The sequence below is a fragment of the Ricinus communis genome, chromosome 1, assembly GCF_019578655.1.
Source record: "Ricinus communis isolate WT05 ecotype wild-type chromosome 1, ASM1957865v1, whole genome shotgun sequence".
Lineage (NCBI taxonomy): Eukaryota > Viridiplantae > Streptophyta > Magnoliopsida > Malpighiales > Euphorbiaceae > Ricinus > Ricinus communis.
The window spans coordinates 8,225,515-8,239,596 of record NC_063256.1 but is presented as its reverse complement, the minus strand read 5'-3'; the positions used below and the strand labels follow the sequence as shown (position 1 = coordinate 8,239,596).

The 14,082-nt window shown below is 32.2% G+C and overlaps 1 protein-coding gene across 1 annotated transcript; it reads left to right on the top strand.

The window, feature by feature from the left end:
- Positions 1–1,695: 1,695 nt before the first annotated feature.
- LOC8265169 lies at positions 1,696–2,846 on the top strand. Its single transcript, XM_002515285.4, has one exon. The coding sequence runs from the start codon at positions 2,069–2,071 to the stop codon at positions 2,537–2,539; it is 471 nt and encodes a 156-aa protein (XP_002515331.1). The 5' UTR covers positions 1,696–2,068; the 3' UTR covers positions 2,540–2,846.
- Positions 2,847–14,082: the final 11,236 nt, after the last annotated feature.

Genomic DNA, 14,082 nt, shown 5'->3' with positions numbered 1-14,082 from the left:
GTTGCCTTGTCAGCTTTGACACAAATACAATGGATATGCCTTACTTTTTCATTCATACGGCGATTACAGACCGTAAATTACATAATAAAAGCTATTTCTTTTATTTATTATATTAAAATAATATTTTATGTAGTATGAAAAAAAAAAAACTGAAATCATAATAAAATCATTCAGCACTATCTTAATTTAAATTTTTAAAAACTTTAAAAGATTTTACTTGAGGAATAATATTATTTTCTAAATAAAAAAACTCTTGAAAGATTTTAAGAAATTTCAATATAATGACACGGTTAGGTTCCACATTAATAATTTATCGTGATGATTTAAGTTATCTAAATTTATTGTCTCTATTTAAAAAGCGCATTGTTTAAATTAATTTTACCATTATCGCGGATTTATAAATATTAGAGTCTTAATTTAACTTATTATAAAGCCATTATCATGGCTTTTCTTTATTTAATTGATTATTAGTTTTAAGCTCTCTACTACTAGACCTTTTTTGTTTTTTCTTTTTGCTGGTCATGGCGGTTCATGCTTTCATATTTTCCTAACCTCAAGTATAATTGACTAAAAAGAATATCACAGATGCTTTGTGTCAAAAATAAATTAGATGGTAAAGTTTTAAACTTTTCCTTTTATTATACTAAAGTTGAAGAAGCCGGATTTTTATTTTAAATAGCATAAATTGATCAACCACTTTAACATAGACCTTTTCGGGAAGACTCAAGTGTTGTGTAATGAGCTTATCAGTCAAAACGAAGACATATATATTAAAAGATAAGGAGAAGATTATGTAAGATACTATCTTGAACTCTTTCTTTTAGCTAAATAAATAAATTTGGTAATTTGGAAACAATCTGAAACTTGAATTATACGAAAATCATTACGTGTTCCAGTCTTGCATACTCTATTTTCTACTTACGGAACTCAATAATCATAACGGGCTAAACTTTTTTTTTTTTTTTTCTGAGGAATTTATTCTTTAAAAGATCATTACGGATAAGACCCTTACGCGGGGGCAGAATATTATCTTAAAGTTATTAATATGTCTACATTGTTAAGGTTCAAATTCGAAAATTTAACTAACCTAAGAGATAAATTTAGCTGAATAAATTGAATTATTCAGCTTGTGGGCTACGAGAGGACATGTATTTGTTGATGACGATACACTTCAGCTCGAGGCGTGAAACTTGAGGATTTTGCCAACTCAAGGCACAGATCACACCTCCTAATTTTTGAAACCTTTCTTCCACACCTACCATAATCGCAATATTTCTTTATTAATTCCTAGTTCGGTCTTTGCTTGTTTTCCCTGAAGAATCGTTTGTTCATTTTCTTATTCATGCCAACAAATTTAGATCAGACACAAATCATTCTGTATCTATTATGATCCCATACGTGGAATCCAATCATGTTCTCATGTATCAAACTATAACATTAGAATTCCATGAGCTGTCGAGATTTAACTTGAATATTACCAGATTGTAGTAACTATTTTAGACAAAATACGAGTCACTTAGATGTCCATTAAAGAAAGAAAAAGAAGAAAAAAGCCTTTGATCTTAAGACTTTTGCTGAAGTAATACAATTTTCAATCTATCATTAGCTAGAAAGGAGATGTCAATTAAAACAGAAAAAGCCTTGGTCACTGCACATGGCAAATCTGATTAGAGGGAAAAAGATCGGACGGCCAAGATCTTATAAATCTGGCACGTGCGAAGTACAAAATAATATTAGCTTTTAAGGACAGTTCACCAGCAAAGGAATGCCGGTAGGTATACATTCATTAATTATCCCATCTCTTAAAGAGATACCACCACCCCCCCCAACCCTCTCCATCATATACACATATCTCCTCCTCCTCCTCCTCCTCTTCTTCTTCTTCTTCTATACATCTATGACTATTACCCACATGATACGTGTATATTTATGCCGACATTTATTTGGCTTTCTTTAACACCAGATTTATCAACTCCCCACTACCCACTTCTTTTTCTTTTTCATCTTTAAAACAAGTCACTGAGAAAGGAAAAAGGAAAAAAAAAAAAAAAAAGTAATCTTATCAGTTATGGAGGGTGTTTCTGCAAGCATGTACACCAAGATCAGAAGCTATTGGAGAAGAAGAGGTTACCAGAGACTAAATGAGTCCGGCAGGAGGCGACGGATGAACACGGTGGAGCTCGGAGGTGGTTCAGCCACTACGACACGGGGGAGCAGGAGGAGGAAGATGTCTTGGAGGATCAAGATCAAGCCTAAGCTTAAAATCTTTAAGAGGGCTTCTCCAAAGAAGTTCTTTGTGTGGCTACGTGACGCTTATGTTAATATGATGCTTGGATTTGCCAATTCGCGTGTGATTGGACCTGGCTATGGTGGCGGTGGTGGAATCGCTACTAATTTTGGTAAGGGCCCACTTAAGGAGTATGACGAAAAGATGATCATTCAGATCTATAAATCTTTGGTTGCCGGGCAAGGCCAATTGGTTCCACATGATGCTGCCGCATTTGGCTCCGTGCCTAGACTGACTGCTATAGTAGAATAGTTAAAGTTAAAAAGGTACGGTGCTTCTCTGGGTAAATAAGTTCAACCCATGGACACAATCCAAAGTTAGTTAAATCAAAACTCTCTCAAAGAAAATGGTAAGGGAGAGAGAATGGGATTGTTTCCTGATTTCTAGCTTAATTAAACCTCACTTTGCCCCTTTTTTGTTATTTAAGTTGTTGTAATTGTAATAATTAGATTTTTCAGTTGTAATTGCAGGTAAATACTTGTTGTAACTAATTTCTCATTAGTTCAGATCAAGAGAAGGAAAATAAAAAATATATATAAATATATTAGCTTTTTTTTTTTTTTGTGGGTTTACTGTTTTAGCAGTCGTTGGAGGGAAATAGATTTCCATTTTTAACTATGGTAGGAAGCATAAGAGGATATAGAGAAAATATAATTGGAGATCATATAAAGGGCGACAAACGGGAAGTTTCCTATTCAATAGATGACGGAGGAGGCACAAATGGATTACCTTTTTGTGCTTAGTCGTCAGTTTTTGTCTTTAATGGAAGAGATTTAAGTAAATAGCCCATTGAACTATTAGATAAACCAAAACCCTTTTCAATGTGCTTGAACTCAAAAATCAATTAAGTGGATTTTGTTCATCAGTGCGATCAAATCATAGTTTGGGGAATCTTTCCATTTGTATAAACGTGAATATCCCACATCTCTAAGCTGTGAAAGCTTTTAACAGTGATCTGTCAAATCCTATAAATACTAAACAAAAACAAGAGCGGACGGAGGAGGGGGCTAGTTGGCAGCCACATCCCCTCCTACTTTCCAAAACTTATGATACTTTTTATGTAGTTTTATTTTTTTTAACCATTTTAGTTCACTGTCTATAGAAAATATTTTATGGTTTCACTGTCTGTTTGGTAATTTAGAGTATAATTTTTTTTTTCTGAAAAAAAAAGATTATCATTAAAAATTACGATAAAAAATATTTTATTATTAAAAAATAATAATTGTTAAGAATTTATATATTCTTTTTATTAATCGATATTATTATATCTTTTATATTTAATAATATAATTTTAGTATTTAATAACTTAAAATGTTATTATTTGATATTAAATTGATATTGTTGGATTAATAATTTTTTAAACTATGATTTAACGGTTAAATAACAAAATGAAAAGTATATGATCAATATGATAATAATAACTAATAGAAATTGAAATAATTTAAGTATTCAGATTTGAGATTTTTTAATAATAAATATATTTTATTATAATTTATAATTATATAATTCTGTTTATCTAAAAAAATTATGTATTAAAAGTTATAAAACGGTTATATTAGAAAATAATTTTTATATATTTATTTTAGTAATATTATTATGCAATTAGCTTTTTCTAATTTTTCTTTTTTTGTATATTTGATTCTCTAAAGTGAATTCCAGCTGACTAAACATGTGTCATTGCTTAGCTTGCAGCCATTGCTGCAGCATTACATTTAGACAGTCCTTCGCAAGTAAAAAAAGACACGTGTTTCCTGCTTTAAAAATTATAAGCAGTTTTAAGTTTTAATTAGGAGATAGGTTGTATTTAATTTTTGAAAAACTATAATATTCCGCAATTTCGTACTACCCATGCATGCATGCATTTCTTTTTTTTTTTTTTTATCTTCTTGTCGGTGTATACATTAATATTATCTTTCACAAAAACATAATACTAATAATAATTTACTCAAGAGACTGACATGCTATCCTAAATCTTTTTGTATTCCCCTAACAGATAAATGTTTGGAATGTCTTCAGAGGACATCACTTATATTAAATTTAGTTTAAAGAAAAACGTTATTTACTTAGAGGTATATAAAAAGAAAGCGCTGCATAATAACCGAACCTTTGATTTTCAATGCATTTTTATGTAAAGAAATGCAGCAACAGATCAGATCCACTGAGAAAGAAACAAAGTTAAAGGCAACCTCTCATGTGGAAGTTTTGACTAAACAATTCAGTTTTCATATTTGCATGCCTCGTATGATTCTTCCCTTTTCCACAATTTCAATGGGTGACCGACACCCTGATTTTAATCCTACTCTTCTTCGTGCTACATGCCAACTAGCAATTTTCTACAAACTCTCCCAATGCTCTTCTTCATGTTACTGTTCCATACATATTTTACAGAAACGAATAAAACAAAATTTGTTACGTGTATAAATGAAACAGTTGTATTTCCTTTGCAGGAAGCACTGACAATCAGGAACTAGAAAGGGTTATGATTTTATTTTCCCTTTTTCTTTTTGTATTAATGGAACTCCAAAATTGCATTTCAAAGGCTAGAGATACTGTTGTTGGAAGTATCAAGATTGTGGAAGGTTAGTTGGGTTCCTTCATGGTCGTTTCTACACTGCTTTCTTTAAACTGCAGTCCACGTACGAGCAAGTAGCTTTCAGAGAAATTGTTAATTGCCAATTCTCTACTATTTGTTTTAGTTTAGCTTGTATCGTATGCAAGATTGTTGATAGTACTTGATATTATTGTGTGACTCTAACAATGTCAGTTTGGGTGATCTAATTTAGCATCATCAACAACCACTGAGCTGATGCAATCTTTCTGAGTAGTCAAAAATTTGTTATCCAGTCTTGCTTCTAAACCGGGGAGTTTCTGTTTGTAGAAAATGGCTCTGAGCGTACGCAATTTATAAGATGGATGTCGGTTGCACGTAGCTTTGTAGATCCTGAGATTTATCTGGTCCTATTTTATTTATAAAAAAATTTGAGTCATTGTCTGACACGTGCACTAAATATTGATGCATGTCATACACTGAACGCACACGTCAGATTTATTTTTTTTGAAAAAATAATTTATATTGATTAATTTTGTATTAAATATTGATTAAATATGTGTTGGATGTTTATAGTTTAAATATAAAATGTCCATTATTTGTTAACTTAATTTTGTTAAAAAGATATATACTACAATATAAATATAAATATACGTAGTATAACTTTAGTTTGAATTCTTTTTATTAATTGTGTAAGAACGATTCATGTTATGTCTATATTATATATGTTTATTTAAATGAATTAGTGGTATTATTTTTATTAATGATGAAAATTTATTGACAAACTAATGAATATTGTGCTTATAAATTATGAATATTTATATCAATCATAAAAAAATTTCAATTTAATTGTTATTAAGTCTGGTATGCCTCCGCCCTGAGTCCACAATTCCAGAAGTTCAATCCAGGATCATGCCTTGGGCTTAGTTCACAGGTTCCTGCTTAGTTCTGATAAGGGTGGAACCAAATTATAATATTATCAGGGAGATAATACTAAAATTGCAGAACTGGAACAAATAGAACAGAGAAATGAGAAACGGGAGAAGAAGGGAGGAGAAGAGTATTTGGAGAAGAAGATTATGATTTAATTCATTATCCCCAAATTACCACCTATACCGTATTTAAAATAGTTTGGCTTAAGCAAAAAGCTAGCTCCACCATAACAAAATTCTATTAACAACTTTGCAACAAAAATAAATAAGACAAATTAAGAAAAAGACATAAAACCAAAACTAGCAATATTCTTTCCGCCAAATCTAGTAACCAACTTTGGTGCCAACTCAACATTCTTCCTATATCAATATTCTTTCCACCAAATATGGTAACCAACTTGGTGCCAACTCAATATTCCTCCTATATCATACCCCCCCTTTTAAAAAAACTTGACCTCAAGTCGTTGAAGGAAGGAAATCAGGATACTGGGCCTCAGAATCTGCCTTGTTCATCCAAGTAACTTCATGAATAGGCTTGTCAGTCCAATGAACCAAATATTGGTCTTGTGTATGATCTCCTACTGGAAGCACTCTACTGTCAATAATAGCAGCAGGCATGAGAGATGATGTATCCGACTGATCTGACCATGGAGGAATAACAGCAACTAGTGGTAGTTCATCTCTGAAAGGCTTAAGCTATGACACATGGAATACATTGTGTATCTTAGCTGCAGGAGGTAACTGAAGTTTATATGCTACCTTGCTTATGATTGCAATTACTTTGAACGGCCCAAAGTACTTTGCAACAAGCTTATTGTTGCTCCGAAATTGCACCGTGTGCTGTTTGTAGCTCTGCAACTTAAGCCACACCTAGTCATTAACTGAAAATTCTCTTTCAGTTCTTCGTTTGTCTGCCTGAACCTTCATTTTGTTCTGTGCCTTAGCCAAATTCTCCTTAAGTATTAATATTATCTCCTCTCTTTTCTGCATGCCTCTAACAACAAGAGCATTATCTGACTCCCCTGGAAGATAAGGTAAATAAAGTGGTGGAGGCTGGTTCTACACAATTTCATAAGGAGTTTTAAGAGTGGATGTGTGAAAATGGGTATTATACCACCATTCTTTTGGTCAATCATTAGTAACACACCTCAAGTAAGTTTCGAGGCATCTGTTGACCACTTCAGTCTATCCATCAGTCTCTGGATGATAGGCTGATGATAACAGGAACTCTGTACCATGCAAAGAAAATAAGCCCTTCCAAAATTGACTCAAAAAGATTGAATCTCTGTCACTTACAATGCTCCGAGGCCAACCATGGAGTTTAAAAACATGGTCTAGGTATGCCTGAGCTACCTTAACAGCAGTAAATGGGTGCTTTAAGGCCATGAAATGAGCATACTTACTGAGTCTATCCACCACCACAAAGATGACATTTATGCTCATAGACAAAGGCAGACCTGTAATAAAGTCCATAGAAATATCTATCCACACTTGCTCAGGTATTGGAAGTGGTTGTAAGGCCCCTAGCTTAGCATATGTGTCATAATTGGAAGCTTGACAAATCACACACATTCTCACAAATTGACTAACATCTCTAGTCAATCCTTTCCAATAGAGAATGCCCTGTATTCTATTCAAAGTTTGCTCCCTGCCTGAGTGTCCAGCTTCAAGGGAAGCATGATGCCAATGCATCAATTTCTTTTTGAGATTTTTATCTAGACCCACCATAATTTTTCCATGCCTTCTGAGCAATCCATCCTGTATACAGAAACCTGGAACTATTTCTTGATTGTGATTCTTCTGGAACAAAGCTTCTGTATTTTCGTCCAAAGCACAACTAGCGTTAATACATTGAGCTAGATCAGACTCAACCATAGATATGGCTAAGAAGAAAACTTTTGAACCTTGCACCCTAGATAATGCGTCTGCAACCACATTTTCTCTTCCTGCTTTGTATTGGATCTCATAGTCGAAACCCATTAACTTTGATAACCAGAACTGTTGAAAATGAGTAGAGATTTTCTGTTGGAGTAGCCATTTCAAGATTTTTTTTTATCAATTTTGACAATAAATGAGCTCCCATGAGGTATTGTTCCCACTTTTGCACAGCAAACACCATAGCTAACAAGTCCTTTTCATATACAGGCAACTTTTTCCATTTTGGACCCAAAGCTCTGCTAATGAAAGCTAGTGGGTGATTATCCTGCATCAACACTGCCCTTATGCTAGTCTTAGATGCATCCGTCTCCATAACATATTGTTTTGAAAAATCTGGAATGGCAAGGACTGGAGTATTCATTAAAGCTTTCTTGAGCTGTTCAAAAGCTTTATGTGCCACATCACTCCAAGCAAAAGCCCCTTTTTTGAGTAGATTAGTTAGAGGTTTACTGATGATAGCATATTCTTTAACAAATTTTCTATAGTACCCTGCAAGTCCAAGGAAGCTCCTTAGATCTTTAACAGTGGTGGGACAAGGCCAAGAACTGATAGTATTGATTTTACTTGGGTTGGTTTCTACTCCATTTTCATAAATGAAATGCGCTAAGTACTCCACCCTTTTTGTCACAAACGAACACTTGCTGATTTTTACATATAAAGAATGTTGCACCATTAACTCAAACACACCTGTCAAGTGTTTCCAGTGCTCAATAAGGCTCTTACTATACATAAGAATATCGTCAAAAAAGACCATAACACATTTTCTAAGCAAGTGTTTAAAAACTGTATTCATCCAGCTCTGAAATGAAGAAGGAGCATTGGTAAGGCCAAAAGGCAATAACCAAAAATTCATAATGTCCCTCATGAGTCCTGAAAGCTTTTTTGAAGACATCATTAGGGTGGATTCTCAGTTGATGGTAACCAGCTCTGATATCCAATTTGTTGAACACTGATGCACCAGATAACTCATCAATTAGCTCTTCTAAAATTGGTATAGGAAATTTATTCTTGATAGTCCTCTTATTCAGCTCCCTATAATCCACATATAGTCTCCAAGTGCCATCCTTCTTTCCAACTAGCACAACTGGGGAAGGAAAGGGACTTAAGCTATTTTGTATGATGCCCCTCTCAAGCATCTCGTGGACTAATTGCTTAATAACATCTTTTTACTTCAAAGGATATTTGTACGGTCTGATATTGACAGCCCCACTCCCTGGTTCCAGATTGATCCTATGATAAAGTACTCCCATACTAGGAGGTAACTCTATTGGTTCCTTAAACACTGCTGCAAATTTTATTTTTAAAAAATTCCAGCTCTTCATGCTCCTAACTTCTTCTGAGACTTGCACCAAACAGGAAGGTACTTCAACTTCATTCTTTTCCACTACATGTAACAAGCAAATCTGAGCTACAGTGCTCATCAGTTTCACTGAAGGCATTTTTTCCAACACCTTAATCTTCTTAGATGGAATTCCTTTAAGCAAGATGTCACAGCCCTGTAAGCAGAACTTCATAGTGAGTTGCTTGAAGTCCCAAGATATAGGACCTAAAGTGTTAAGCCACTGAATTCCTAGGACCATATCACAACTTCTCAAAGGAATGAGCATAACATCGGTAGTAAACTCATGCCCTTTAATAGACCAAGTAAACTCCTTGCATACTGCCTGGCACAATAACTGATTTCCATCAGCTACAACAATGGCTTGACCGTTTATGTTGTCAATTTTACACCCTAACTTCTTAGCTAACTGTATATCTAAGAAGTTGTGTATGCTGCCAGAGTCGATTAAGGTGTGTAATGGGCTCCATTCACCACCCCTTTGATTCTTATAATGCTGAAGTTCTGCCTTTCAATGAGGGCACTCAAAGATATGTATGGGTCAGGGTTTTCTGCCTCATCATCTACCTCCCACTGAACTTGTGTTGCATCACCCTATTCCAGGCTAGCAATCTCCACTACTAAGAGTTGGGGTTCCTTGAACTGACATTTGTGATTTCTGTCATATGATGCATCATAGTAATAGCATAACCCCTTGGCTATTTTCTCGGCTCTCACATGAACTGGGACATATTATGTGGGTTTATAGGGTTTGGTGTTAGGTTTGGACAAGGTGAGTGGTTTAGTAGGTGGGTGGGAAGGAGAGGTGGTTTATTGTTGGTAGATGAGAAGTTTGGTTGGTAAGTTTTGGCATAGGTAGTGTTTAGTTTGGATGGATTTTGTGCATTCACAGCAATTGACTACTCTTGCAGTCTATCATAATCCACTGTTGCACTTATAGTTTAGGGTTTAAAAGGCTCTCACAAACGGTCTGATGCCCGGTTTAAGGCCACCCACAAAGCTCTCCATCAGATGTTTCTCAGGCAAGACATAACTATTTTGCAGCATACTAGATTTTACTTTCTCAAACTCATCTATATAATCCTCAAGGCTATTAGTTTGTTGCAACTTGTTAAATTCCTCCACTACATTAATCCCTGACTCATCTTTAAATCGACTATTAACATCAATCACAAAATCATTCCAATCAACAGCAGTTCTATTAATTAAGTAACTAGACACCCAGTTCTCAGCCTTATCAACCATGTTTAAGGAAGCCAAGTCAACTTTCTGTTTATCAGGAATTTTGCAGAAAACAAAATACTTACAGCATTTTTTGATCCATTGTCTAAGGTTGCTGCCATCAAATTTAGGAAATTTCAGCTTAGGAATATACCCTAGTCTAGGCTGATTTGATCGCTCATCAAATCTGGGTGATCTGACTTCCAAAGCAATCAGCATGTTTTCCTTAAGGGTCTGCATCATTTTCAGAAGCTCATCAAACTTCTGGTTGGTGGCTGAGTTTTGTTCATTAACTCGCTTTTCCAGGGCTGCTAATTGCGCTTCCATTCTTGATGCTTGTCTGGTAACATGAGGTGCCAGCTCTGATACCAATGATAAGGGTGGAACCAAAATTGTAATATTATCAGGGAGATAACACTGAAATTGCAGAAATGGAACAAATAGAATAGAGAAATGAGAAAGGGGAGAAGAAGAGTATTTGGAGAAGAAGATTGTAATTTAATTCATTATCCCCAAATTACCGCTTACACCACATTTAAAATAGTTTGGCTTAAGCAAAAAGCTAGCTCCACTATAACATAATTCTCCTACCAACTTTGCAACAAAAACAAATAAGACAAATTAAGAAAAAGACATAAAACCAAAACTAGCAATATTCTTTCCGCCAAATCTGGTAACCAAGTTTGGTGCCAACTCAACATTCCTCCTATATCAAGTTCGCATTCGGGGCATGTGGCAAGCAAAAATAATGTATAAACCAGATAACAATCCCAAGCTCCTGTTCTTAAAAAAATCAGAGTATTTAGCTATTGGAAAATTAATACCGGCGGTAGCTCTCCCTCACGGGGACAACAGGAAGAGGAACTAGTTGGCAGAAATTACATCACAAAAATAATAAAAGCTTTCATAAATAATAAATATTTTTATTTAAAAATATTAATAAACATTATATATGCAAACAATAAATATTGATGAATAATACCTCAAACAAAATGAATATAAACATTAACTATAATGAATATTAAATTCATTGATAATAAATATTTCAATACAAAGAAAATTAATTGTTATAGAACATTACATTTAATGGACATTATACATATAGAAATGAACATTTCAGTATATGTAAATGAACAAAAAATATTAATATGTATATGGTCTAATAAAAACTTTTTGACATGTGTTACTATATTATGATACATATGATTTTTAACTTCAACATATGTACTTATTATTAACATGTAGAATTCAAGTTTATGAATAATTTTTAATATAATATTCATTCTTATAAATTTATTTTATTATAATTTAAAATAATGAAGAAGCGGAAATAAAAGTTCCTACATTGTACATTTTAGAAATAGAATGCACCATACATCTTAGAAAGAAAATACACCACGCATGTGTTATGGACTTCGGTCCATGTTATAAAAATTAGAATTTATATACAAATTATAAGATGGACCCATGTCTATGTAGTTTTATTCTAGAAGTCCATTTGGCATCGTTTTACTTATATAAAAATCTGTTTTAAGTTTTACACGTCTGTCAGATATTGACGCGCATCATATGCTAATGTAATTTTTTAAAATAACTTATATTCATTATTTGTTAATTTAATTTTATTAAAAATATTAAATGTTCATTATTTGTTAACTTTATTTTTTTGAAAAGATATATATATCACAATATAAATATTTTTACTATAATTTTAGTTTGATGTTTCTTTTGTTTACCAATTGTGTAAGGATGATTTACATTTTACCTATATTATATATAATCATTTGAATGAATTAGTGCGTATGATTCTTATCAATTACGAATATCATTTGACAAATTAATGAATATTATGCCTATAAATGATGAATGTTTATATCAATTATAAAATATTTTCAACATGTACCATAAAAACAATAAAAACTTTTATGAATAGTCAATATTTTTATTTGAGAATATTAATAAATATTATATATACAGATAATGAACATTGCAGTACTAGATAATGAACATTAATATTAACACTAATGATAATACATTAAACAAAATCAACATGAACATTAACCATAATGAATATTTAAATACAAAAAAAACTAACTATTATATAATATTACATCTAATGGATATTATATATATATATATATATATAAAAAAGACATGTTAGTACCTCTAAATGAACAAAATAATATTAATATATATTTATTCTAACAAAAGTATTTTGACATGTGTTACTATATTCTAATACTTATGACCTTTAATTTTAACACATGTACTTATTATTGACACGTAAAATTCAAGTTTATGTATAATTTTATAGTTTTTCTGTTAATTTATTTATATTTTTATATTGCTAAAATCTTAAAATATAAAAAAATTAACAAAGATGTTAAAAATATTTAATTTATTATTATTTTGAAATATTTTAATTAATTATAAAATATTAAGAAATCTATTTAATTTTATATATAAATTTAATTATATATTATTATTTATAATCAAAATAATTACGACATCGTACAACAAGCGAGTAAATGATTAGCTTTCATAAATATATAAAAACATATATTTAAAATATTATTTTTAGTACAATATTAGCTTTAAATTCATTTTATTATAATAAAAAAATAAAAATTTGGGCCGATTGTGGCCCTACTTGGTCGGTGATTTCTGTGTGTTAGTCGTTTGAGTTGCAAGCCATTGGCAATGACGGAAAACTCTTCCCAACTTAGCACCCGCAAATATAATTCCAAAACAGTAAGACTTCAAAGTAGTGTTTTACATTCATCGAACCAAATGATGAGAATGAACCGAAAACTGATCTCACACAGGGAATAATATGAGCTGGTTAAATTTGAAAAACAATAAGTTAGAGAGTTCGTGTAATATGCTTGGAGAACTACTCTGATATGTAAGATAGCAACTATTTAAGCTAAAAAGAAATTGTAATTGTGTTATCTTGTTGTTGAAATGCCTTGGGATATTTCAATGACTGTTTTTAAAGATCTAATTTTTTATATGCTCAAAAGTAGTTGCATTTTAGAAAGTGGAAGATGTGGTATCATATACCGTAGGATTAATTATGACAATAATTATTACCTTTTATCTATTTTACATGACGATTTCAAAATTAATAGATGATATGTATTTAGACGAGTTTATAGCTTATTCTAAGTGATTCATTTTGATGGATATGCATCAATTCCCATACATAAATTGACAAAAGTGTAGAAAAGTAACTTGAAGGATAATGCAAGGACAAGAATGCTTCCTAACCTTTTAAAAAAATTGAAAATACAATTGCACCCTTGTTGCAATGCTGCAATATTTATGAAGAATTGAGCAAAGTTGAGGATGCAAGTTTCAGGAAGCCAAGAACCAGATTCAATGATCCCATAAGAGATATTTAAAAATGTAGCCAATAAAATGTCTTCTATAACTGCTAATGCTGAGCCATCATAGAAAAGCAAGAAAGAAGTATGATTTTGCCATCCATAAATGCTCCGATTATGATCCTACCAAATGACACATATGTCATCAACTTTTCGTTCAAAGTGAAAGATCCATCACACAGATGAGTTTAAGAGAATCCAAAAGCGTAGCTTGTCAACTTCTATTGTTTTCCTCACCTGAAGGCCTAAAAAAAAAAAGAAAAGAACATGGCGTAGATCAACCTGCTAAAATAGCTCTAGCAAGAAATTTTACTGGACCATGATAGGGGTATTTTTTATTGTTAACTAAAATATATATATTTCAATTGAAAATAGTGACATTATTATTAGTTATTAGTATGATGAATAAATTACATTATTGAAAAATATGA

Excerpts from the sequence above, each read along its gene's own strand:
- LOC8265169 (XM_002515285.4), top strand. The coding sequence starts at position 2,069 with ATGGAGGGTGTTTCTGCAAGCATGTACACCAAGATCAGAAGCTATTGG.